This window comes from Anas platyrhynchos, chromosome 3 (assembly GCF_047663525.1).
Source record: "Anas platyrhynchos isolate ZD024472 breed Pekin duck chromosome 3, IASCAAS_PekinDuck_T2T, whole genome shotgun sequence".
Classification (NCBI taxonomy): domain Eukaryota; kingdom Metazoa; phylum Chordata; class Aves; order Anseriformes; family Anatidae; genus Anas; species Anas platyrhynchos.
In genome coordinates this window covers 21,273,243-21,300,602 of record NC_092589.1, presented here as the reverse complement: position 1 = coordinate 21,300,602, position 27,360 = coordinate 21,273,243, and the positions used below count along the sequence as shown (strand labels likewise).

The window sequence follows — 27,360 nt, the reverse complement described above, 5'->3', positions numbered from 1 at the left end:
GTAAGCTATCAGTTCCAAGAAGAATGAGTCAAGTGTTTGCCCACATGAAATTCATTCCCTGTTATTTTAGGAAAAGGCAGAGAGGCTCATAACTCATTCTCATCATTGCTGGGAAGCAATCACCAGGTCTCTTGCACAATACAGAGAAGAGGGCTTCATAGTGATTTAAGCAACATAATGTTACAGCCAAGGTAACACATGACATAGTAATGCCATGGAATGTGCCATTGTCATAAGAATTAAATACTTCAGTGGATATTCCTGAACTTCAACAGGGATCACCCATCTGCACCCAGCAGAAGATTTTTTGAAAATTTCATAAAACAGACTCTGCTAATTATTTTTAAACAAGTTAATGAAACAATTACATTACTAAAAAATCACAGCAATAATCTTATTTGCCCTCAATACCATGGATTACATCCCACAGATATCCATCAGCATCTATGCTAGTCACTTTTTCTTTAAGCGTGAATGGCTTGGAAACCTCTAGTCTTGGGTTTCCTTTTGGAAAGGGTGAAGCTCAACCTGCAAAACTGTATTAGATCTTGCTTTTCTCTAAAAGAGACTAAATCTGTGTTAATCCTTCCTTTAGCTGTGTAGATGTACATTCAGCAAAGAATGTAGAAAAGTGATACTCAGAAGAGTCCCAGGTGAAGGTTTTAATCCCCCCGTTCCAAGTGTAACCTCATCACAGGCCCTAGAAATAATCTCTACTTGAGTGCCACTGCAGAGACTAAATTACTGCAGTGCTCAATATGGCTGGTGGATGGGTTCATCCAAGCTGAGGTACTTTACAACTGTAATGCCTAATTAGTTTCATGAATCCACAACCTTCGGAATCCACCAGCCCTGTTTACAAAGTCTGAGAATGACAGTGTGCCCTGAAACTGGGCGTTGAGCACAGACTTCTTGCACCAACTCCCAAATCTTGCCTTCTCGTATGGGGTTGCATTTAGCCATGTAGTTTCCTATGAAGGTTTGAGGGACAATGTGCAGACGCACACTGAAATAGTAAACACAGCGTACAATGCTGTAGAAAAAGAGTGGCAAATGGTAACTGTAGCTGCGACTGAGGCTAAATTTATTTCTAAAGCTTCTCTGTCAACAAGCTATTTAAGGCTTGTTGCTATATTTTTATCCTTCCTGCTGATTTGAATTCTGGATCATTACTGCAAATTAATGATAAAGATATTAGTAAGATACACTTCCTTCCAGTGGTTGGAAACATGTATTTTAGAAACATGTTCCTCTACTATTTTATTGCAGCCAGAAATTAAAGGTTTCCAAGAATCAAATCAAGCTATTTATATATTAGATGAGAAACACAAAGGATAGACATTACTTTTAAAATTTCAGCAACAAGAAGAGTAATTTATAATTGCATCATTAAGATGTACTTGAGATAAATGAGCAGATGTAAGTACATTTGTACGTACCAATCAGGTTAGTTTGGTTATGAGTGAGAAGACAGATTTTTGTATGGTATGTAGTTTGTACTAAATATAAAATACTATAAAAATAATCTGCAGTCTTTACAGTGTGTTTGAATTTGCAAGGTGCACAATCTCCACTAACGTTCACAGGGTAGTCTAAACATTGGCAGTTAGTTTGTTCTCTTGAGCAGTAAAACTTGTGCTGTAGAGAGCCCCTTAAGAAAATGGACTCCTTCCTCAGTGATAAATTTGTTTGTGGCAACCACAGACAATAATATTTTTAATTTCCTGTACTGCAAGTAACCTTCACCTAATAGATTGAATGTCATATTGATTCAAATTGGATCCTTCGCTACTGTGATCACTTCACAATGTAAGAGGTCTGTTAGTTAAACTCATGTGACTGCAGCTTCCTGGAAAGAAATTTTACAGTAGTAATGCCACAGAAAACTGCAGAGAAAAATCCAAATACATTACAGTATACCCAGCTTATAATGTTCACTAAAAATATGCACAGGTAGGAAAGCAAAGGACTAAAGGATAACAGAAATTTCTAGGAAAATCCCACAAATTCGTTAAGATTGAAAAAGGTTAGGAGCCTCCAATTATTTATGTTATAAATATTTATGCTTCTAAAGCCTCTGACGAGTTTTTGCAGCACAATTATATTTGCAGTGTAAGTCTTGACGTTTGTTTTACTCCAACATTGTCAGCCATGGTTGGACTAGCCCTGTACACAAAGACAGTGACTAAAGAGTGTAGTCAGGCAGCTAGAGAAGCTCCTCAGACCTCTTTCCCTGCCGTGATTCAGCAAGAGGGAGACTTTTATAGATTGGTTTAGGTTTTAAGATGAACTAGCATCTCGCTTTTGCCTCCCTTACCAGTCCTTTGGGGTGTACCTCATGGAAGTAGGGAAAAATTCCCTGGTGTTAATCTGTTTGTGCTTTTAAGATAGAAGAGGTGGAGAGAAGTGAAGGAGGGAGGGAAAAAGGGAAAGAGGAAGGGCAAGCTGGTTAATGTTTTTCTTTTGGCTTGTTTTTATGAGTCACTCCACTAAGTATTTGCATTAGCAGGTCTCCTGCTGCTGCTAGATCATTCAATTGTTTGTTTAGTTGCTGTGCCTCTTGAAAAGTCCAACAACATTGAATTTTTATATAACTTTGTATTTTGCTAAATAGTTAAATCTTTAAGAACTGAGCAATTCCCCATTACCATGGTCCTAAAGCAGCAGCAGTCACCCCAAACTTGGTGCTATTACTCACTTGAGTAAAGGTTGCAGAACAAAACTGATATTTATTGTTACTTTTTCATGTTTTCTCCTGATTGAATTTTATCAGAAAAAGTGAAAATAAGAATATAACTGAAATGTCACAATAATCAAGTTCAAAGTTCAAATCTTTTTATTCTGGCTTGTGAATTGGAATTAAAAATTTCTTAATCTCAAACTACATTGCAAAACCAAACTCTGAGTACAACTTTAACCAAATTCCTTCGAAAGAGTTGTATTTCTCTCTTCAGGTAACAGATTAATATTGCCTAGAAATATATCTAAGTAGATTCTGCGTAGCCACTGAGATTATCATTTCCTTACTCCTGCAGAAAAGGGTCATCAGAAAATCTTGCTACTGAATTGAACAAGATTAGGACTGTAAGCAAAACTTTACCACAGGCAGAATGAAAAATGGCAGCTAAGTCTGAAGAAAGCAAAGGTAGCTTTTCTACAAAAAAAAAAGAAAAAAAAGAGAAAAAAAAAAAAAAGCAAACCCAGCTTTTTCTGTCTTTATGAGGATAACCAGCATTTTTTTTTGATGTCTTTCATCTCTTGCTTAGTCTTCAACCTTCTCAATTTCTTTGTTTTAACAATTTGCTTCCAATAAACCTTTTTTTTTTCCTCTTTTCAAGAGTGCCAGCATAACATATGTTAATTAAATACAAGCTAGGAACCTGTCCATTAGATTAAAAGGCAATAAAAGCTTCAGAACTTACCTGTTCACGGAGAAGGATGGTTCAGACAAGAGATTTGTGTTATGTGAGAGACTGAATCCCAAGAGGAGCATTTGTAAAGGAAGCTCTTCAAAATAGCTCTATATCTTCTTCATGAGGTGCTCATTTTGTTTTTCCTTTTCTTCAGTCAAAACAACAACTGATAGGAGAAAAGTGGTTGTTTAAAAAGACATAAAAGCCTTGTCCGGGTTCTAAAAGTATCAGCACATTAAGAGCAACTTTTCTTGATTGCAGACTTAGGATCTACATAACTTTCTCTTAAGCACAGTTCAACCCCAAATAGCAAGTGTGTATAAATGGTATCTTCTTACTTATCACATCTGTTCCCTGTGTGAATTCTGAGATGCTAGTGCTGACTTCAGTAACAAAAATACTTTTTCTTTTTTTTTTAAGTTTCTTGTTATTCTTACTGCACCAACATAACTGAAGGAATATGAGCTATAGCTCTTGTCTATCACCAACAGAACCATGGGATAATTAAAGGACTAGTCAGTTATTTGTTTGCAAATTAACTGCCTAAGTGAAATTTAAAACATAGCTTGCCTTTCAGAGCATTTGTCACCTCTAGTTACCTGCTAGAAGACATGAAGCTAGCAGATAAAATGTTCAGTTGCCCGATTTAATCTGAAGACTGTAAGGGAGGTGAAGTTTCTCCTCTACTTGCCACCTGGGCATATTTTATTTTGAAGCTGCTGGAAATATTAAATACAATTTTCTAAAGCTGAAAGTTTAAGCTCCTTCCTGTAGAGCTGTTGCTTTATTCTGTATATGTTCTTGCCCTGTATGTCACTTTGGCTCAAGAAAGCCTTAGAGAGGGGATGTCACCAAAATGACTCTGAAACAGCGGTGACATTCTACTTAAAACTTAGAGCAAGACACTGCTGTAACTTGTCATCTGCAGTTTATACTATTTTCCAGAGCATGCTATTGATGTTTAAAACCCTTTAACTTTACATAATAAACACCAATGATCAGTATGCTACACACAGGGTCCTTCCTCATCTCTTGTTTTATAGCAGGTTTAACTCACTAGTTGGAACAAAGATGTTCATCTGCAGTGGCTACAGCACAATGAGTAAGCATATACAATAAGAAGCAGTTAATTAAATATTCCTTTAGGTGATATGGTAAGAAATGTTCTGGACTCTGAAAACACCACATTTAATCCCTGCTATGAATCCTCTGAAGGGTTTGATTCAAAATTACATGAGCCTGTGCAGTTGCTCTACCTATGGTATTCAAACCTCTGCATGATACTGTGGCCTGTAATTCTTCCACTGCAGGTTCTTCAGTTCCAGTTTATCTGTGGCACCAATTCCTCAACAGTTTCTTCTGGAGATAACACAATCTGAAATGGAGGAGACACAAATATCTGGATAAGTACATTTTTGAAGAACTGCAGAAAATATCTGAGTAGCGTTCACATATCTAATTTATCCTTTGGTCACCTAATGCATATAATGGACCCCGGTGAGGAATGTGTGTGCCCTTGGCTATCCGTCGGTTCATTACGCACATGCAGCTACTTTTAAGTTCAATGTAAATTTAACATACCAAGGAAAGAGAGGACATATCCTTCATGGTGAACAAACTTTCTCAAGAAATAAAAAATAAAAAAAATAATGAACTCCTGCAATAATGCCTTTTTCTAAGATATTAAAGACTGGATATTGAAAACTAAGCACTTTGATGACTGGCACTTACACTTCAATTATTCATATCCCAAGTAGTAGCGTATCATTCTGATGACACAAAAATTTGCTTTCCTACAGCCTCCTTGCCCATCCAACCACATCCTTAGCATCAAATGTGTGGAGTGCATTACAGTTTCTGAAATCGTATTTTTTATAACACCTTCACAGAGAAACACTGCCAGGATGCACATTTCCAAGCGGGCTGCTCAGCCTGTAAACATTGCTGATCTGGTTGTTTCAGCTCTTCCACCCAAGACCATCCACAGAGGCTTGCCTGCAGGAGCATGATGTTTGTCAGCAGCCCCAGCACCACAGCTCTAAATATTTAATGTGATGAGCTGACACGTTTTGTCGCTCGCTCTTTCAGTCTCCCCGCACGCACCCTGCCAACCTTTCCCGCTGCAGAAACCTCTACTCAGCACTAAAAATAAGACGGGCGAGCTATAAATAGGAGCTGCTGAAAGCTCTGTCAAAACGCCCTACGGGCATTGTGAGGGGGACCGCACCTTCAGGAGGTTCCCTGGGAGGTAAAGGCAAGCAGCCAGGGCCACAGGGCTCCTCCCTGGGTGCCCATGTTGCCAGGAGGAGCCCTGCCGCCTGCCAGCAGCTGCTGCCCAGGTCTCAGCCCCAGCAGGCTCCCCATGCCTTTGAGATACCTCAGCACTGATAGCGGGGGCCTGGGGAGCAGCCAGGAGCCCAAGAGTAACTCTGTGCGCTGCTGTGGGCATCCTTCTTCCGTGGCAACATCGCCACAGGGGAAGAGGGGGCTACACGGCATCTCGGGGTTGCCCCTGTGCCCTGGTGACCGAAGAAAGGCAGGAGGGGAGGGGAGGAAGAATTCATGAGGTAAGTTTAATTAGAGGTGAAGGAGGAGCTTGTAAGGGTGATAAGAGATGATTTGGAGAGCACGATACAGGATTGAATTGTGGCAAAATAAAATCGGAGACTGGAGCAACCAGAGATAGTCATATATATATATATATATATATATATCACATCCCTGAGAGCCTTGTGCAAACACTTCCTGAACTCCATCAGGCTTGTTGCTGTGACCACGTCCCTGGGGAGCCTGTCCCAGTGCCCGACCACCCTCTGGGTGCAGAACCTTTCCCTAACCCCCAGCCCGACCCTCCCCTGTCCCAGCTCCATGCCGTTCCCTCGGGTCCTGTCGCTGAGGGAGCTGCAGGTCGCCATGAGGCTTCCCCTCAGCCTGCTCTGCTCTGGGCTGAACAAACCAAGGGACCTCAGCTGCTCTTCATATGTCTTGCCCTCTACACCCTTCATTTTCTTAAGTCTTCTTTGGACACTCTGATAGTTTTATGTCTTTCTTATACTGTGGCGCCCAAAACTGCATGCAGTGGTTGAGGTGAGGCCGCACCAGCACAGAGCAGAGCAGGACAATCCCTTCTCTCGACTGACTAGCAGTACACACACACACACCTGAAGGAAGAATGCAAAAAGGATGGTGCCAGGCTCTTCTCAGTGGTGCCCAGTGTCTGGACAAGAGGCCACAGGCACAAAGTGTAGCACAGTAGGTGCCCTCAGCACCAGGCAGCCCTCCTGTGCTGTGTGGTGCTGGAAGCACTGGCACAGGCTGCCCAGAGGCTGCAGTATCTCCTCCTCAGAGATGTTCAACATCCAACTGGACACAGCCTGCTCTGGGTGTCCCTGCGCCAGCCTCACCCTGTCAGAGATGCTGTGAAATTCTGTAGGGCCCTCTTCAGAAGTAATAGAGCAGAGAATGAGGATCCTCCCTTGCAAAGACTTCCAGAATTGTACCTAAATTTAATAAGAGCTTTATAGTTCACTGCTACAGCTGCTTATGGCTTTATGGTGGAGAAGGTCTCTTAGGGCAAACTTTGATTGCAACGAGCAGGCCTCCAGTTGAGAGCTGCCTGTGCCTTAAGAGAGCAAGCAGCAGGGAATTACAGTTAATACCTCCTCCTTTCAGTTCTGACGTTATTTCAGCAAGTAACAGCAGGGCTCCCCTACTATGCTGTATGATCTTGCTCTGATAACTAATTTCCCCTTGTAACAGGAATGCTTTTGCTTGCACAATGAAAAAAAAAAAAATCATGTGCCTGTAGAGTCTGGTAGTTTAACAGTGCTGTAGTTTGAAGCAGTGTTGTTTTGTTCTACAGCATGCTCTTCTTGCATTTTAATTTAACCTGTGGCTTGTGTCATTTGAAAAAAAAAAAAAAAAAAAAAAAAAGCAAATAAAAATTGGGAAACTTTCCTACTTTACTATAGCCCATTTTATTTCTGAGAAAAAGAGCTGGGTATCCATGATGAAGACAGACAGAGCTTTTCTGCAGTAGCACAGACAATCGTCCACAGAAAATACTCCTACATCTGATCATTCTCAGTCCCTCTTCACACATATTCATTGTAATTATGTACATTTTTTTTGTTGAACTACTAGTACATGATGTCTATTTTCAGAAAATGGAAATTTTGATTGCAATAGTCCAGTTTTGGTACATATTTTGGAGGGTTTATTTTATAATGTCTTCAGTTGCCAACAAAGTCTTTTTTTTTTTTTTTTCCACCAAGCCCTGATGGAATTTGAAGAATCTAGCTGAGTACATAGCCTTTGAATACAAGACAGAGGTGTGGCCTGCCTGTTGCTCCCACAAACAAACACACATGTACCTGCCCCTGTGTTTCTTCATACCTTCTGTCTGGAAGCACCCATAAGCTTCTAGAGGATCAAACGGTGACTTTACTGAAGTCAATGTCAGAATCATTATGGACTTCAGTGGGAGGCAATGCAAGCAAGTTTACAGTGTGTGGTGATTGAAAAATCAAAAGTCGAATGTAGTTCCCTGTTACAATCATTATAAATTTGTTAATTATATCACTTGTCTATTTTTTTTTCAAGGAATTTTGTAAGGGATAAAAATGGAAAACAGAAGAATATCTAACATTAAAAAATATGCAGAAAGGCATTCTGGTGATTTCTTGACTACCATAATATTAAAAAAAAAAAAAAAAAAAAAAAAAAAAAAGAAATCAAGAACTTGCAACAACATAAAAAGATTTCCATCTAAATAAAGGAAATGGTTACATATTTGGGTTATGGAAATATGCTCATTTATTTAAAAAGCACTACTGGAGTGCCTTTTCTAAAAAGCACGATGGTGTATAAAGATGCAGATAGGTAAATAAAAGCATAGAGATCTGGACAGTGCCGGCACCTTGATCCATGAAAATAATGAGAATTCTTAACTCTCTTGTAGCTATTTACAACTGGTTGGCCCCATTCTGCACATGAACTGAATTCTTACCGAAAGTTTTTACACCTGTCAGTCAAGATAGAAGCATTATAATATTTTTTTTGCCTTGCAATAGCTGTTACTCAACCTTAAAACACACAAACATGCCATGTTAACTTTACTGCTTAAAATTCTCCCAAGAGCTTACTGGTCTCCATATTGGTGGAGTTTATCATTGACATCTGATGGCATCTTTTGCCCTCTCCTTCAATAGCACATTGACTTTCAGTAGATGTAGATACCAGTGACTGTCTTTATTTAATTTAAAATTTGGAAGTTGTTGATTTGGCCTTGTTATTAAAAGGGTTACAGTTAACAGGAGGAGCAGTTGGAAAATTTGCAAATTTTAAATTAACATTACTTAGCTTTTTACTGATTTCAAGGGAGCTGCTGAAGTGATTGCTGAAACTACAAAGTATGGATAAATATCAAGATTTTGTGTCTCATCCTTTTAATTGTGTTTAGAGAAGACACAACCTGACATATCAAGTATTCTGTAATGAGTTCCAATAGATTTATTACAAAGAAGATTAAGCATCTTCCTTTATTCAGAAGATAACAGCAGGGTGTTTGAAATAAGGGACCTAATATGAGGATAAGAATAGATTATTATGTATATATATATAATATATATATTACATATATATAAAAACTGCTGGAGTTTTTTTTCAGATACCTGAAAGGCAGGTTCTTGGCAGCAGAATGATGAACTAGATCAGCTGTAGTTCTGGTACAGAAACAGCAGTCATTTCCCCGATGTCTGTCACTAAAAAGTTACAGAAAGCTCAGCTTCTAAACTGGTTATTTATACTGGCTCTGTAGTTACCGCCTGAATCGGGCTTCCTACCTCCTCCTGTGGGTTTTTTTGGCATGTAGGAACAGACACGTTCCTGTTCCTGCTGTCCTTATGCTGGAAGCTTTATGACTCGATAGAGCTGAGCTGCTTCATTGGCTTTTGGCCATCGAGAACTGTTTGCCTGCTCTGGAGGAATTTCCAGTTTGCTAGCATCCAGTGCTTATCCTTCACTCATTATGGTGTTAAATTAGCCACAGCTGTGGCCGATCTTGGATTTGCTCTGTGACACCTGACATGGATGACTCCCCACCAGTCCAGAAGGTACAGAACTAAGCTTCCTGGCAGCCCCACCAGTGCACAGCATGCCCCAAGTGACATAAAAAAGTTCTCAATTTTTCCTCCTCCCCTTCACCATCAATCTGTTATTTCTCTCTGCCGCAGCTGCTACAGGAAGAGGCTGTGTTACCTTTGTGAACTGCTGAAACTCACAGCTAACTGCTGTGAGCCAGCAGGTTTCAGATGTGAACTGCAGTCCCTTGTGAAGATTTTGTGTTCAAGATGGGCACCTTTGACCTACCACATGGCCCATCAGGGGTCATTTACACTCATTTACACTCCTGTGGGTTTAAGAATGGAAAGTAGAAATAATAGAATAATAAACAGTATGATAATTTAGCAGAATGAAATTATTATCTTCTTGAAGTCCTAACAGCGTAAGTGATAGATTTATTCGTGTAGTTCATTCATGTAACATTGTAGTTCAAACAACAGTACTGAATACACATTCACTGGGCAATACATTATACCTGACTAAAAGGGGGGAAACTCAGTAATTACTCATTGTATAGAAAAGAAAATTACTTTTAAAATTTCTTGCTTTGTCAAGCAATAACACCTCATTTTCATGTCATGTTAGAAAAAGTAGAAGCATGTGCATAAGCAGAGGGAAACCAATTGAGTAGAAGAAGAAAGTACCTAAAATTAAGAGAGAAGAGACAGCAATCACCAGCTGCTCCGTTTAAATATTCTTTTCTGTACTCTTTCATTCTTTTGATTATTTCTTTTCTTATTTAATGTACGTTGTTATTTTTAAACCAATACATGATCTGCCATTCCTTGGCAGCTAGACATGAAGAGACATGTAGATAAAATTAACAGTAAGATCATTGCAATATGAGGTAATATGAGGTAAAGTGCCTTTTTCTTTTTTTCTCTTTTTTTGTCTTTTTTAATATATTTCACTAGGCGTTATGTCTAGTTTCAGCCCTTATAGACCAGAAGAGCCCAAACAGTAAATAAAACATGCAACACTGGTAGAGCTTGTGTTGCTTCTGGTTGGAGATCAGCAGCCCTGATTCATTCTGCAGTTCTATCTTGCTCAAAGCAAGGGTTAACAACCCAGCTATACAGACAGAAGAAACCAAGTTTGAATAGTTTTTTCTAATTTGTAGCTACTGAAAAGAAAGTGAAGAAGTATGAGAACAGAGAAGCATTTTGCCAGCACTGCCCTGCATCTGACTAGAAGTTAATCTAATCAAATATGTCTGCAACACTGGCCATAAGTAGATGCCTGGGAAAGTATAAGAACAGGGCAATGGTACAATACTTTCCCCTAATACTATCCCTCCTCCCTTTTTCCTTTCTCAGCCCTTTGGGAGAGAATGGCCTTTAATTTTTGGCTAACCAGTGTGGTGGACACACAAACCTCAGAGTTTTCTAACAGCTCCCGTCTCATGTTTCAGTACTTATTTGTACTTAGATCAGTTCTCGTGACTTGCTGATTGTGCTGTCTTAGTGTTTTAATCTTACAGATCAAGGCTCATTGTGTGAGGCACCTATCTGTGCAGAGTGAAAGACAGCTGTTGCCCCGAGAAACTTTAAATTGCTAGTTAAACTAGACAAGATGGATGGGAAGAGAAAAAGGTATACATCGTGGTCTTTGATGCTCGAAGTCACACGCTAATTACAAACATATTCCTAGAGTCATTTCCAGGCTGGTAGATAGAACATTGCTGCAGAGCCAGGGCAGCAGAACCCTTCACAGCAATTTGAAGTTCAAGGAAATTTCCACTGCCACAGCACTCGACCTTCTTCACAGGGAACAGAGAGAAAGCATTTGGTTGCTCGGGGAGGGGAGCTGAGCCTGCAGGCTGAGTGGGCTGCACATCAGTGGCTGGATGCTGCTGCAGACCTCCCAGTTGGTACAGAAAGGGACACTTCCAAGCCATAGACCATGGCTGAGGCAGTTCTTGGACACTGGGAGAAGGGAGGGACCATAGAGCACCCATCCTGCTAAAGTCAGCCTTTGTCCTGCTGAGAAGAAAAGAAAGGGGATTTTGGAAGGGGCAAGGGGTTATAAGTGATTTTAAGGCTTGAATTTTCAAAGGAGTCTAAAATAAATTAAGTAACGTGCCAGCAGCAGGTTAGTATCCATCAGAAGAGACAGCATGAATTTATTTATATCTTGCTTTTACTTGCCCAGGATGGGGCCATATTTCTTGTTGATAAATGAGATCTGAAGTGCTTCACTTACAACATGCTTATTTTAGAAAGTCATAAAAGGGTTCCTGCCTTTATTGAAGGAACTACTTGACTGTTGCCCACTGAAATCCACTGAGCTACCACAGCATGGCTGCATACTTGAGAGGCAGCTCAGTTACTTTCTCAGGCAATCAAGTCATTTGTTCCTCCTCAATTAGGGTTTATATATTAATGAACAGATTCCCCACTGGTAAGAAGTTCTCTCATTTGGATACTGTGTAAAGAATAGCAATTTTCAGATGAGTTTTGGCCTGTGTTCCACAGAAAAGCCCGATGAGAGTGATTCTTTATCCTGCAGGGCATGAGTATAGGCTAATCAGTACTTGTGTAACCCTCAGCTATTTAATTGGGAAAAAGGGGCTGACACAGTTATGGTGCTCCTTCTATTTACTTAAGAGTCTTGAAACTTTTACTAGGAAGTTACGAATCTGTCCTGGATGAGAAGAAGTAATTGATATATATGCAGCTACCAAGAAGTGGCACGCAAGAGTGAGTGAAAATGGTTGAGCTGTTACCAAAAAAAAAAGGCATCCTTCTAAAATATATTGCTAGTTAAATGGTGTTCTGTTCTGCTAATGAAAAGAGATGGAGAGTAAAGATCAGAGTCAGCCTCTACAGTTAATTTTTCTGTACACTTTGATGGTTTTCTTATTATTTGTCTTCTGTTCCTATTTTTTCTGTCTGTACAGATACCCACACTATAACATCTCCCTTTTACATCAAAGGGAGTTGAGAAAGGACTGCCCTGATCTTTCCTCCTTTCATCTGTCTCTTCTTGCTTCCCCATGTTGTTGGTTTTTGTTGTTTTTTTTCTTCTGTAGCTACAAGTGGATACCACCCAGTGACTGCAGAGGCATTTCAAAAGAAGTTTTGTTGCTCCATTGAGGGGCCTTAGAGCTGACAAGCACGCTGCTAAAATTGGATCCTTCTCATCAGTGGGAGTATGGCCTGGGTATGGGCTCATGCCTATCTTCACAGGGGCTCTCCAGGGTATCACTTACGTAGCTGTAACAGTTGCTTAATTTGCCTCAAGTTCTTTACAGTTAGTCACATGGTTTAATGCATCAGATAAATAAATACCACAAAGTGCAAACATCTCAGTCTTCATGCAATACGAGTATGGTAGCTTTTGGTAGAGGTAGTCAAGTTCCACAGGAAGGTCCCAAATTATGGGGGATAAATGATGCCATATTAGCATGCATATTAGAACTCCTCTGCTGTAGGAAATGAAATGGTAAAAGGGTTTGAAATCATCTTTTTTTTTTTCCCCATTGAATCTGGCTCTGTTTTTTAGGTTCCCCCAGATCTTTTCCCAGAACTTCTGCCTTTTTATCTCTTCATACAAGAGTAAGCCCTGAGAAGCCCAGAGCAGGGTCTCCCAGGTGTGCAGGACTCAGAGTGGCCCAGACCCTGGGCATAAGCTGAGTTCTCAAAGGTTTGGGGTTTCCTACTGCTCAACTAGAAGGCAAAATGTGACAGGTAGTTTCCAGGTTCACAAGACAGAGAGGATGGCCCTGCTATTTCCACAGAACAAGCGGGCCTGGAAAAGGCAAGTGCCAGAGTGGCCAACGTCCCCTAGAGAGGATCAGGCTATACAGTGGGACCATTTTGCAGCCATAGGTGCAGGGAGCCCATGTGCTCCAGCACAGGTGAGCTGGTGGGATTCTTAGTGTTTTGTCTGAAGCTTGATGAAACCCATCTGTCTGAGAAATATTTCTGTTTTGACAAACTGAAAAAAGTACCTCCAGAAGTCCTGTTTTGCTGGAAATTTTTCAACCAGCTTGAAAATATTGCACAAATAACAGTAAGTTCAGTTTGTTTTAATGTCATGGATTAAGTCTGTGTATGCTGCTTCTGATGCTTGACATGGGACTCAAACTCCTGCAGATATTCACATTTCAACAAAGAACAATGTCAGTCCCCTGGGAAATTAATGTGGATTTTAGGATGCTGAAAAGTGCAAGGTCCTGCACCTGTGTCAGGGCAATCCCAGGCATGAATTCAGGATGGACAGAGAATGGATTGGGAACAGCCCTGAGGAGGACTTGGGGGTGTTGGTGGATGAAAAAGTCAACATGAGCTGGCAACGTGCACTTGCAAAAAGCCAGCCATATCGTGGGCTGCATCAAAAGCAGAGTGGCCTTCAGGTTGAGGGAGGTGATTCTCCCCCTCTACTCTGCTCTTATGAGACCCCAAATGGAGTAGATCATTCAGCACAAGAAGGGTACGGACCTGTTGGAGCAAGTCCAGAGGGCCACAGAGATGATCAAGGGGCTGAAGCAACTCTGCTATGAAGACAGGCTGAGGGATGGGGCTTTGGGCAGCCTGCTCTGGTGAGAGGTGTCCCTGCCTATGGCAGGGGGGTTGGAACTGGATGGTCTTTAAGGTCCTTTCCAACTCAAACCTTTCTGTGATTCTATTCTATGAAGTAATGTGTATCTAATAATCAGTTCTGAGCACTAAATACAGTATACATATGTCTGTATGTATATACTGTAGATCTGCATTCCTACGGGTGAGGTTCCTCTCCTTTTTACCTAAACTTGTTCAATCAATAGGAAACACCTGGGAACATGTTCGCTTATAAATTCCACTGCTAACTCTGTTTTATCAGATCTGTTTGTGTTTTAGAACAACACCAAACTTTCCACATTCCCATCAATGGAACAGCCTAATGTGTGATTAATTGTTACCCATGCTGTAGTATTCACCAATAAATCTTTAAGTACGAATGAATATGTGAACCTGAGTATTTTATCACTAGTGAATAATAGTACAAGAGCCTAGACTGGTGCTGAAACCTTCTTAAAAATACCACTTGCCACTGACTTTTGCTTTGAGAGTTAAAGCTTGCAAGACAGAAAGCCCTGCAAGTCTGGGAGCTGACGCTGCTCAGCAGCCTAAGGGAGGCAAGTACAAAGCTGCAGAAGTCAAACCATTTGGCTTCAGAGAGTGATCCTCTCACAGCAGCAACTGCTTAGCCATATGCTTTAATCTGTTTCATTGTACGTCATTCAAATATTCAGAGTCTGTCTTACATCTTCACTGAATGCCATTAACGATGTCATGTTGTACCTGTGCATTACTATTAGCTAGGATGTAAAGAAGCATCTCTCTTCCCTGAAACTTCAATTCAGTGCTTTTTCTGACACCTGTTTTAGTTTTGCTGTGTTTTATATTAAATAGAAACAATTCCCAGTGCAGCATTTTAGTATCAGTCTGTCTGCTATGAGACTTAATTTTTCTTCTGTAATTTACAGCCTGGGTCTTCAGTTAAAAGAACAGCACATAGATATGAAATAGCAAAGTGTCATGTGTACTGATTGAGTTGTTTTGTTATAATTCAATAAAATTAAATCAGTTTAGCACAGACGTAAGTAACCGCAACAGCATTTGTGTAGGGAGACAGATCCAGGTATTGCAGAAACGCAGACAATATGAAGAAACTGAAGAGATGTGCTGACAGCAGAACACGTCATTACATAAAGCCAAGCCTCTGCTAGGGTTGAGGCTTGTGCCCTTACCTAGTGACTGCAAAGACTTGGGTTTGATTTCCAAATGGATGGGAAACTATTGAGCATTCAGTATAGGTTCACTAGTGTGCTTTATACAAGTTTAACAGAGGTAGATATAATTTATGGCAGATCTAGGAGAGTCATCCTTTCTGAAGTTGTCCCAAAACAGCAATTTCTGTTACCATACTTGACTACAAGCAGAGACAGGGCAAGCTCTGCGATCTCTCAGTTTACTACAGCTCAAATGACAAGCTTGACCAAAATTGACAGTATTCTTCCAAAGGCTATATTTATGAGTTTTTTCACTATAAGAAAAAGGCAAAAATCATAGCCCACGTATAGCTAATGAGCTATTATATAATGAGCTATAATAGTACTGAAATATGGTTTTACCATGTCTGTGTGTGATTTAAGTGACTTAATCTTGTAGTAAGGAGCGTTGAAGGTTTTGAATTCAAGATTACCTCTTGCCAAGATCATTTCCCTTTCTTATGGCTTTCTCCAGGGAAACACACCATTCCTGGATGCTTTTAGGGCTCCACAAGTCAAAAATGCTTGCAGTGACTGGAACTGCAGCGTTTCTCCTTATGAGAAAGAAAATGCCACATATTAGATATCTAGATAATATTTAAAGTAGATGTCCTGAGATTTAAGCACTGGTCTGGTACCCAGTAAACCAAATTTCATATCTCTGCCACTGTATCTTTTGATCTTGTTACAATAAGAAAATCACTTACTCTTTTTCAGAAAGAAATGAATGAATCTGAAATTCATTCTGAAATGAATCTCATGCCTTTTTTTTTTTTTTTTTTTTTTTTTAATTCCCGCCTTCTGTTTATCTGGTTTGCAAATTTCAGCTATAAATTCTTTGGGTATGTTAATGAGTGACTGACTATTTATACAGAGCCTGGGACAGTGAACTGATTGAGACCAGAGGAAATCACCAGAGTCCAAACAACAGCAGCAGCATTATTGCGTGAGTGAGCTGCAGTAAATGCACACATAGATGAAAAGCTACTGCCCTCATTGTGTTCAATCATAACAATTGTTGAGTTGCACCACATAATACCCATAGCATGCATATACTAATTAAATGCATTCAGGTCAAATGGTTACATTTTTCATACATGCTTGTTCCAATTTTATCTAGTCCTCAGTCAAAGCAGTTTCCCACTGATGTTTTTCCACTTAAAATCATAGCTGGGCAAAGATGATAGGGCTGGACACCAGAAGATACCAAACTGCCCTCTCATCTAAAGTTGCACGTGACTAAGAGCTCTCTTCAGTACAGTGTCCTTCTATCTGTCATGCCTTTCACAGATATTTGGCATAAAAAAAGAGAAAACGATTAGGAGTGGAGGTTTAGCCAGAGATAATTTATACTTCAAAAGAAATTAAATAATTGAAATGATCATTAGTACTATACAGTGAGATTAAACTAATTTGCTTTTAAGTCTTCAGCCAGTATATATTAAGGTACGATTAAGTTCCACTTAAAAAATGAAAAAGAAAAAAAAAAAAAAAAGACCAAAAAAAAACCACTAATTTTAAAAAGATTCAAATGTTTTGATGTGTTACCTTGGCTTTGAGAGAGGTAACTTCCTTCGCCCATATCCTGTTGTGACTATAGAGGGATGTTTTCAAAAGATAAAAAAATAAGCTGACCTTTTGATGATTCTATTAACTTAGGGACATATGACAATTAGAAATATGAGCGCAGAGGAAAAGCAATAACATTTACTCAGATAACTCCCATTTATTTCATGCTGTTTTTATTTTAAGCCTGTGATCTAAGGTGGCAGAATTTGATCCAAAAAAGGACTGCTAATAACCAGCCTTGCCAGTGTTTGTTTTCTGAGAGCACTGTTAAGGCTCTCTTTGCCACCTGCATCTTTAAGAAGGCTTTCCCAGACAAGAGAAAAACTGAGCTACCACAGGTGACGCCTGAATTCCAGAAAAAGGTTGAGCATGTGTCCTCTGCAAAAAAAAAAAAAAAAACTTTGTCAGGTGCCACCAAATCAGGCTCTGAAACCTGTAATCACTTTCTAAACCTTCTGCTCTTAGGTTTTGGTTATAGCTGTATAAATACAAGAGGAGTTGTGGCAATGCCTTTGAAGCCAAATATTATCCTGAAATGTGCATATGACAACACAAGTAAATATTCCTTTGTTTAGGAGTGAGATGCTCCTGGTTTCTCCCCCAAATAACAATGCTGTCTTGAAACCAAAGGAAGAATTGCATTGATTTTTCTCATTCTGATGGCCCCTGGCATGTCCTTTGACATTTGGGATCGTCTCTAAGGAGATGTTTCCTTTGTAACTCATAAATCTCATCAGTCAAATATAAGTTCTCAATTAAGCTGTTTCCACTGGTAGAAGGCCCTTTGGAATATAAAGTTGCTGAGCTTTGGGCTCCTCCATGCCAGTTGGCTTATCTGCTTAAGAAACATGAGCTTGAAGTGTGGTTTTAAAGTGATAACAATTTATCTGATGGAGAATGCACTTTGCACTGCTGACTGGTTGCTTCAGGTTAACCAGGAACAGGTTTAAACTAAACCAAAATAAGATTTTTAACTGGAGAATATCTATTTAAATTATGATTTAAATTATTACTGCGACTTTTATATATAGACAAATCCTAAATCATTTCCCAAAGCTAAATGTTCCATAAAAATGAGGACTCAAATTTAGGCTTTATATCAGATTTGAAAATTAAAGAACCAGCTTCCTCTTGATTTCAGTGAGAGTTAGGGATTGCCTTTGCAGGGAAGGTAGGGACTGAAATCTCTTGGATTTCCTGTGAATCTGTGACTGCCTGACTCCTGCGAATCCAGGTGACTGGTGAAGTGGTGTCTTGGCCCCTTCAGCTGTTAAGGCACACAGTAAAATTTACCCTGTCACTCACCTGAGATGGACTCAGTTGTCAGCAGTGGGACCTTTTTTCATAAAACTGGTGAAATTCAGTGGAGGTGGAATGTGTGGACTTGCAGCTTGCCCTTTATTTGCAAGGAGAGGGGGCTTGTGTGCTTTCTTTGCTGTGCTTTCCTAGGCACCACTTCTGTGCTGTGTTAGCCTAATAACTTATTTCACAGACTATCTTCTGAAAATCTTTTTACGCTGTGCTTTTTTCCCCACTACTTCCCTTGGGCACAAGCAGCACAGTAGCATACTGCGCTGCTCCTTCTTTTGCCTGGAAGATTTATGTTCTGCAAAGGCGATGTTTCACGTTGCAAAATATGTGACATTTGCGCAATGCCATGGCTCATTTTTGTGGCCTGCGGGAAATTGCCCTGTAGAGGCTGTTGTAATAGGGAATATTCTCACAGAGCATCTGGTCAAAGTGGTCGCACTACTTGGTAGGAATTAAAACAAACAAAATTAATCTGGTGGGGAAAATAAATTTCAATGTGCCAGCCACTTCATACCTGTTTTAGTTGTAGCGGAGAATTCTGGCCAGGAGATGACTCTTCTGCAATCCCCACAGGGCCTGCAAATAGATGATCATACTTCTCAACTCAATGTTTCCTTCATATGTAACCAATACATTTTCCTTCCCTACCAAAGGTGCCAGATAACCACGGTGCCTACATACTCCATGATGTGGCCTTTCAGAGGACACCTGAGTCTGAAAAGTAGCAGTAAGTATTCAGATTATTACGTGAGGGGTGCCTACCTGCTCTTATTTTGGAATAAGAGCTTGAATATTATGAGATTATTGGAGATAGGCATTTTATTATAGAATCGATATAAAGTAGATAAGTGTTTCTAATATCTGTTACTGCAGAAGTCTCATCTTCTGAATCAGTCGATCAGCTTTCCTGTTCAGGATCTTTGCCAACCACCTCTAGAAGAACCACAGAAAGCTGTGCAGCTGCCTGAAGCTTTTCTCTTCAGAAGTGTTTTTCTGCTTTACCTTCTCCAGATCTACATAGTTTCAGTCCTTCCCTAGACACTGGCAAACCACTCCACCCACCCCCAGTTTTCTCCTTTGTCCCTCCCTTGACAAAGCCCAGCTGCAGTCGGAAGCATTTAATTCTGCACACAGTGAGTGCTGCATGTCAGGGTGTTATCCTGCCATCCTTCTCTTCCTGCCGTCTTTCTCTTCCCACCTTTTCCAAGAAACCCCAAAAGACCAGCAGAAGGACATTTACTATGTTTCCACCTCAGCAGTCTGTCATATTGGTTTCTGTATGAAGTGATACAGGCATATTCTCTGGAAGGGAGAGAAGCAGAGACACCTCCGTTAGATCCTCAATGCAGGAGCCGAAGCTCAGTGCCTGCCAGTGCTTCCTGTAGCTGAAAATACAGAGAACTACTCACACAGAAGGAGAGCAGCTTGGAATAATTATGAAGCTGAACCAAAGTAAGAAGATCTGTAAACCATTTGTCAGGCATTGACTGGGCCACTGTGCTGAGAGATTGTCTCACTGGTGACTATTTTATCTGCACTGAAGCAAGCTCTGTGGCCTTAGCAGTGGGCAAATGTTCTACCTTGCCAGGTGTGAGACAAATGCAGTGAGGAGGTGGTCTCTCTCCCCTCCAGGTTAGGCTTTAAATACAAAATGAGGCAATAAATGTACACAGACGAATAGATGTAGAACCGTTAACAGTGAACTGCTGCTTATGGTACTGGATAGCTCTTTCCTTGCAGTGGTAGAGGATGCTTTTATCAGTTCACAAAAGCAAGGCCAAGGATATTGCAGAGATGTCCAGTAATAAAAAGGGTTAAAAAGAATTTGGCGTTTCCAAGTTTTTGATGTTGCCTTAATTATTACTGGTTTTATTTGTTGATTAGAAGTACATGTAGCTTTGTCCCCACATTGTGAAAGTTCCACTTGTAGGAATTAGCAGCTAGTGATGGTATAAATATAAACTATTTGCAGCATGGAAGCACCACTGTTACACTAGCCTTTTAAAGAGTAACAGTTGACGTGTTCTTGAGAACATGCTTTTCCTCCTATAAGACACAAAAAGTCATGGCTTTCAGCCAGCAGGCTGGTGAGAAGCAAAGTCACCTCTTGTGTTTTGCAAAAGCATATTTTTGTTTTTCAGCTACACAGAAAAGACATGTTTTATCACTGTCATTGTGTATCAGTCAAACTTTAATACTGCTACAACTGGATTTATGGTATGACATTATACCTCTGGACATGATATATTCTCCAGACATGATTTGCAGGAGTAATCTGTTGCAGTTCAATCAGTGGAACTAAGTAAATTAGTCGTCACACAACTACACATTCAGGACTATAATAAATTACTAGGGAAGTTGTTACAAAGCAGGAAATAAAAAGAGTCAGTGTTTAGAGATTTGTCACTGTTCTTTATATCTCATTCTTGGATCTGTGTTTCCTGGAGATCTCTCCTCAGATGTAGAAGCAAGACAGAAATGTCTTGAAGATACGACAGTACTCAGTTATAGAAAGATTTTCAAAAGCAGACAAATTCCTGTGTGTAGATCTGTGCCCATACATAGAAAATGTCAAAACTCCTGAAACCTTGGATAAAGCAACAGGTTAAATGTTGTATGTGGAAGATGACAGCAAATACTGAAATTTGATTCTGTTCAAACATGGACTTGAGAACTCTGCCTGCCTTTACAGCACTGACTTCTTCAGTTTGACCTGACGTGTATTTGCCCCATACAGACACAAACAGAGCCTCAAACAGGGCTAATAATATTCCATGAGTATTTCTGTTTAACATTTCCCTCAATTTAAAGTTATTCAAAGATGTAAACGAGAACAAAAGAAAAATCTGTATAAAAGTGTTAATTTTTCCAGTGTGCTTGTATAAACCCTTTCTACAGGTTGGAGGTATTCCTGTGACATCCCATCCTCTCCATTTTATTGTGTTTATCCTTAAAACATCTTTGAGATATGGATGGGTTTTTCATGTCCTCTTTTCAGAGGAGAGATTTCTTTCTTTCTTTCTTTCTTTCTTTCTTTCTTTCTTTCTTTCTTTCTTTCTTTCTTTCTTTCTTTCTTTCTTTCTTTCTTTTTTTCTTTCTTTCTTTCTTTCTTTCTATATCTTTATCTCTCTCTTTCTTTTCTTATATAGGAATAACCACAATGCTGCTTATTGCACAATGTTAGTAATTTTCTGTACCCAAGATAGATTTAGAAAATATGAAAGACAAAAAATTAGATTAAACTACTAGTGCCTTGTACATCTTCAGCATTTCAAATTTGGAGCTGTAATTTATTTTGAGAAGAATGTTCTTTTATAAATGGATTTTCCATCCCTTTTTAATCCTTGGATATTGTTTGGATTGTCACATTGTTCTTCTGTCATGCTGTCTTTTTCACTGCATATATTGAATCCAGGCTGTCACTGCCAATTAGGGAAGTATTTGGGATATTTCCCAAAATACTATTTTATTTTCCTTAGTGGCAAGAACCTCAGGTTGTTGTGATTTAGGATACTGGCATTACTTGAACTCACTAGTGCTGCCCCACTTTACACCTGCTAGGGATGTTGCTGCCTATTACCGAAGAGCTCGTTCCAGATACTTTTGCCAGCAGGAGGTTCATGAAAAAATTACATTTTTGAAGTTTTGGGAAGTGAGTAACTACTAGTCTCAAGTACATAAAAGCTTTGGAACAGAATAGTAGTGATTTTAACTATTTGATTTCTTTAGGCTGGTACTGACACCCATGAGTGGTTTCACTGATTGAAATTGGACTCATGGTAAATGCTCATGATTAGAATTTTTTTGAGCTTCACATTTGTCTGCTTCAAGTATCAGATCCCATTGTGGTACAAGTACCACACACTGAATTTCATTGTCACAAGAGATAAGTGCAATTTGGTCATAATTTTCCACCAAGTTCTCCATTGTTTTATAGCAAACATAGAGTCTTTATTTCAGTTGATATCTCAGCACCTGCTTGTGTCGCTGTGCAAGCACGCTAGCTGTGCACACGTGTTTGATGAACAATCAGAACCAGTGGTCCTAAAGTGGGAATAACACCACCTTTCTCTGGCTGGTCACGTTGGGATGTGATGTGTTGGACAGGCTGTTGAAAGCTGGGTTTCATGTCAGTGCCTTTCTGGCAGGCCTTCGGTCACTTGCCGGAGCACATCACTAAAATAATACTAAACGAAGCAACGAAAATGGCATTAGGTGTTCTGTCCCACTCTTTGTTATGGTGCTTGTCCAAAAGATGACACAACAAATTGAATGTAGTCAAGCTCCCTGGCAGTGAAAAACAGTTCATAGCACTGTCTCACTTGGTAGGCAAGTAATTCAGACAAGGAAAAGCAACACAGAAAGAAAGCAGCCAAACTGAGGTTAGAAGAATTGATTCCCAAACTCCCAACACAATGTCTCCTCTTTTTTCAAATACAAATAAAATTTCAAATACAGACTTTGAAGCTAAGTCATTAGCTGAAATTCTATGTTGTGGACATGAATGATGAAATGGTCTTTTATTTCATTGTGTCAGAAGCCAAATTTGAATAGGTTGGATGGGTGATTATATCTCTGTAAGGGCTATTCGGTATCTGTGGATGAAAGGTGAAAGGCACGTTAAGTTTCTGATCTCAAGTATTCTGACTGTATTTTAGTATTATTTGCTAGCAATTTTCTATCTAAAAACCTTATCAGGTGATTTGAGAAGAAATCCAAAAATTATTTTTTTTTTTGTTCAGAAACAGCTTGAAATACAATAATCTATCCCTGCCACCGTACTAGGTTAAAATGACAAATAAGTGAATACCTATCCATTTCTTGAATTTTTCCCTGGGCTAATGAACTTCTGTCCAATATAGAGACAAATTCTTCCTGACTGAAGAAATCTTGCTGGACAGAGATTCAGAGGAGTGTCACAGGCAGTTTGTGCATAACACATTTCTGTTCCACATTCTGGTTTCTTTTCTGGGCCCACTTCTGTCTTTGCATATATCCAGTCCATTTTCCTCACTAAAAAGAGGTAGAGCTAGGCCTGGTATTACCAAGAGGTGAGATATTCCTCTTCATTTTTTTTCTAGTTCTTTGTCCTAGTCTCTAGTGTTAAATCTTTCAAAATGTGTTTCCTATTATATCAGATATTATATAGTGAGATCTGTTCTTCTTCACAGTTCTATAACGTCTAATGCTCATGCATTACTTATTGCAAGCGATAATTCTCAGGTATTACAAAATATTCAAAAAAAAATAAATAATTTACCACTTTTTAATGTTATATCTTCTGTTACCCTTACTTCTTGAAAGAAATTAAAGAATATAGACTTGATTTTGTTACAAGCAAGAGATGATAAATACTACAATGTTTTCAGAGCCATCTCTTGAGATATTTCTTGTCCCACTGAATGAACTAAGACTTCTTCCTTTTGCAGTTTTTTCTCCTGGATCTTCCTGCAAGTTCTCCAATCAGTACATCATTCAAGATCACATGGCTGCTCATTACAAGAAACTGATGTCTGCCAAAGGTATGTGTGGTCTTCATTGTTGATGTTATCCTTTTAGTTGAAAGGTGAAATCATATTCCAAGAGACACTGGTTGTCCTTAGTTTTGACTGGCTGATGAATTTCTTCACCCTTTCTCCATCTCCTTTTCATTAACTCAAGAGGTGTAGAAGAATTTAAAGCTGAGGCATAATACAGCATGCTGTAAAGGAGGAGATATGTAGACCTCTTGATCGGAACTGTAACCTTGCTTTGGGAGAAGCAATCCTAACTGCTGAGAAGATTGAAGTATACAGAGTATGTCCATTCTACAAAAGGACAAGTTAATTTTAGGAAGGGTGATATTGTTTAATTCCCCTGGTTTCTTTTAATAATGGTTTCTGTTTAGATAGATATGGCCGTTGACTAACAGGAAAAGTAGAATGAGAGCTAGGACAGGTTTTTGTTTAATGGGGAGGATCCATTAGAAAAATAACAGTGAGGTTTCAGCTTTGGAAGTTTAGAAAGTTACAGAATCAGTCCTAAATACCCTAGAGAGAAGTTCCAGTAGTATGCAATTACATTTGAGAGAGCTTTTCAAACATCCTCTCTTCTGTAAATAGCTGCAAACTGCTAGAAGGAGAATTTGGGATTAAAAAAAAATGTCCTCTGTTGGTTGTCTGGAGCTGTGTAAAGTTCCTGGTGCTTCAGGTGCAGACGAAAACAACTAAAGTGAATGGTCATAGCCCTAGTTAGGTTACTGCAAGACTTCCAGTCCTTGGGCTTCCAGCCTTTTTAACAACACTGATAACATGCAGCGAGCTTTATAATAACACATAGCTGTAGAACAATAGATCAGATTGCTGCTGCAATCATTTTTTGCCAGGAGAGCAATCCTTTTGGCAATTTGCAGTGCCAAGTGCTTTATCTTAGACTGCCTGCCTCAAATCAAGTGCATCATTTTATCATGGTATCAGAACAAACATTTAAAATTTGCACGACCTCCACCTCCCTATAGTTCGTGACCATCCCACTCATATTGGCGCCCCGAGGCTGGATTGCTGCTGCATACTGTTGTACTTAAGTGACTTTTGCTACTGCTTGCCTAATGTCACAGAAATAGAGAACTATAAGGGCTGTAGAACTCTAATCCTGGTGCATTGCTCATAAATATACAGAAGCATCAAAACTAATTAAGAACAGCAAAGACTGCCATATATAATTGAAACTTGTTTCATTCTCAACTGGTGAAGCCTAAAATGAGGGAGTGAAGATTGAAAAATAAAAGGAAGAAAACAACTCAAAGATGTTTTTTCAGTTGTTTTGTCTATTACATTCTTAGAGCTCCAAAGAAAATACACAGAAGATATTCTTGGCATAAAAGAAGCCAAGTGCTTTGTTCCAAAGCAGGTTTCAACTTTCCTTTTCTCAATGTCAGTCCTGCACGTCTGTAGCTCAATTCAGTCAGACTGGAAAGACCTTCTCACCGTAGATGCCAATCAAAATTTCCAGTGGCTAAAATTTCTAATTATCTTGTGTTTTATCACCTGAAATTATAGTTCTCAGAAGTTAGATTTGGAGCATACTAGAGCAGAAACCTCTAACATTAAAACACATATTTTACCTATTGTAATGCTTCCTCATTCCTTTCAGGTTCTCCTTGTAGAGTTAAACTCACAAACATTGAAAACCATAATAATGCAAGGATATCAAGGTTTTCATCTGTACATACCTTGATGCTCTAAAGTGCTGAGTTTCCACATGTTGCAGATGATAGGGCTTTGTACCTCTGAAAAATCTGGTCAGGGTTGTCTAGAGGCCTTCTCCAGCACCCTTCTAAATATTCACCAGTCCTTTGGAAATATAGCTGCTTTTTGAAATTCTGCCTGTTTGGCCTCACTCCAATCAGAGCTAGACCTGCACGTCTGAAACATCGTTTGGAGCACTTTTACAAGCTCTGATTTGCTGTGACATTTAGCAGTAATCACCAAAGTGTCTTGGATGAAAATGGAGTCAATGTCCTTCAAACGAAACTGGAGTATTGTACTTCTCCTGAGTGATTACTTTTCCCTCCACAGTCAAAAATTTTATTTCCCCATATATTGCAGCTATCTCCAAGTATATGCAATCAGACATACAGCTCCATTAGCCATCTCCTGTACAGACATGTGACTTACTGAAGAACATGCAGCAGTAGAGTGACAGGGCTTTGTTCCTTGAAATTCACTTGATTTAACCTTTTGCAACAAAAAAAGAATAAGCAAATGACAGAAAACACTATATACAAACTGCCAATGTAATCATATTATCAAATAACTTCTCCTGATAGAAAGATGATAAAGAACTGATGACCTTGAGTCTCAGGACAACCTGAAAATCACTAATACACCATCACTTGCCAGTTTACATTGACTGATAGCAGCTGCACTACTCATCCCTGAAGTATAAACTTTTTGGGAAGCAACAGAGGCTGAAATAAAATGTATACAGCTTTTCTTAACTTGTAAACTAAAAAGAAGGTTTATAAAGTTAGCTGCACTAACTCTTATTTCTATACTGAAGTAAAGATGCGCTATAGCTGCAAAATTCAGGTCCAGGTTTGATATTGAATCAACAGCAGCACTGCTGAGGCACTTGTCCTACTATTTTACCCAGCTAAAGACAAGGGTTCAAATCCTCAGTTGGTGTAATATAGCATAACTCAAGTGACTTGACTGCATTTAAGCTATGCTACCTTTGAAAGCTGACTGTTGGGCAATATAATAGCAGGAAGAAAATAGTAGAGATCTCCAGGAAAAAAATAGGGTTAGATAGTTTGCAGATCTGCACTATGAATAATGCTAACATTATGCATACTTGTACAACATTTCCATGGGGAATTCAGCACCTTGAGACGGCCAGCTTCATCTCTGTCCCTTTTTGGTAAGATTATTTGGGATGTTAGTGTTTCCTTGGACTGAACTTTCTTTTTGTTAATACAGCTGCTGTTGATTCATCTGCACCAAAGAGTTTGCATACCAGTGTTAAATGTGAGTATAGTTTTGTTTTGTTTTCAAAATAGGTCTGGCTTCATTTGTTTGGTTTGTAAATACTTGCCTTCTTTTATGATGAAGATATTCTGAAGAGGCATATGTGTGCCTAAAATACTCATCATTCCAAGTGTGGTTAAGATAATATCTAGTGTCTATGTATCTAAGCATCTATGTATCTAAGTATCTAAGTTAATATCTAGAATAATAGCTGTAGATATCAGTTGGTTCATGTTTGCACAGACGCATCCTAACTTGCAAACTGAGGGACTCTTCGATATACATACTTCAAAGCAATGGTTGTTTGAGGCATACATTGTTTGAGTTTTCTGGTCTAAACTCAGGCCACTGGCCTATTGAATTCCTTGCTTATCCACATTGTATTTTTAATTAACTTAACTGCTTTGTGTATCCCTAGGCATCAGGTATGCTGTAGTTAAAACAGGGTTTGAGAAATTAATGCTTTTTTGGTAAGAGAACATTGCACTGCATCTTAACGCCACCTCTTGGCTGAAGCCTGCAGTACCCAATGTGTAGGCAAAACCTCTTCTACCCTTCCTTGTTTGAAAGGAGGAAAATTGATGAAAAGCAATACATTCATCTCTACCTGAAAATAAAGAGTTCATTGTGGAATGAGTTTAGATTTCTTCATTCATCTGGTTGTGAGGCATATCCTACTATC

At 39.3% G+C, this 27,360-nt stretch overlaps 2 protein-coding genes across 3 annotated transcripts in view; one reads left to right on the top strand and one right to left on the bottom strand.

The window, feature by feature from the left end:
* The window catches only part of KCNK2 (potassium two pore domain channel subfamily K member 2), a 134,910-nt gene extending 125,538 nt beyond the window's left edge, over positions 1 to 9,372 (bottom strand). Inside the window, exons 1-4 of one of the 2 annotated variants that reach the window (XM_038177254.2) lie at positions 9,257 to 9,372; positions 9,086 to 9,175; positions 4,685 to 4,788; positions 3,423 to 3,579 (exon numbers count right to left, since the gene is read on the bottom strand). The gene's annotated coding sequence lies outside the window, so the exon portion shown is untranslated. Of the gene's footprint in view, positions 1 to 3,422; positions 3,585 to 4,684; positions 4,789 to 9,085; positions 9,176 to 9,256 lie in introns of those variants that run through there. The other variant, XM_038177255.2, reaches the window with a different exon arrangement.
* A 9,456-nt stretch (positions 9,373 to 18,828) lies between these two features.
* The window catches only part of LOC140001980 (spermatogenesis-associated protein 7-like), a 37,863-nt gene continuing 29,331 nt past the window's right edge, over positions 18,829 to 27,360 (top strand). Inside the window, exons 1-3 of the mRNA XM_072035100.1 lie at positions 18,829 to 18,898; positions 23,601 to 23,693; positions 26,631 to 26,678. Of these exons, the coding sequence (XP_071891201.1) occupies positions 18,856 to 18,898; positions 23,601 to 23,693; positions 26,631 to 26,678 (184 nt within the window). The 5' untranslated portion in view covers positions 18,829 to 18,855. The remainder of the gene's footprint in view (positions 18,899 to 23,600; positions 23,694 to 26,630; positions 26,679 to 27,360) is intronic.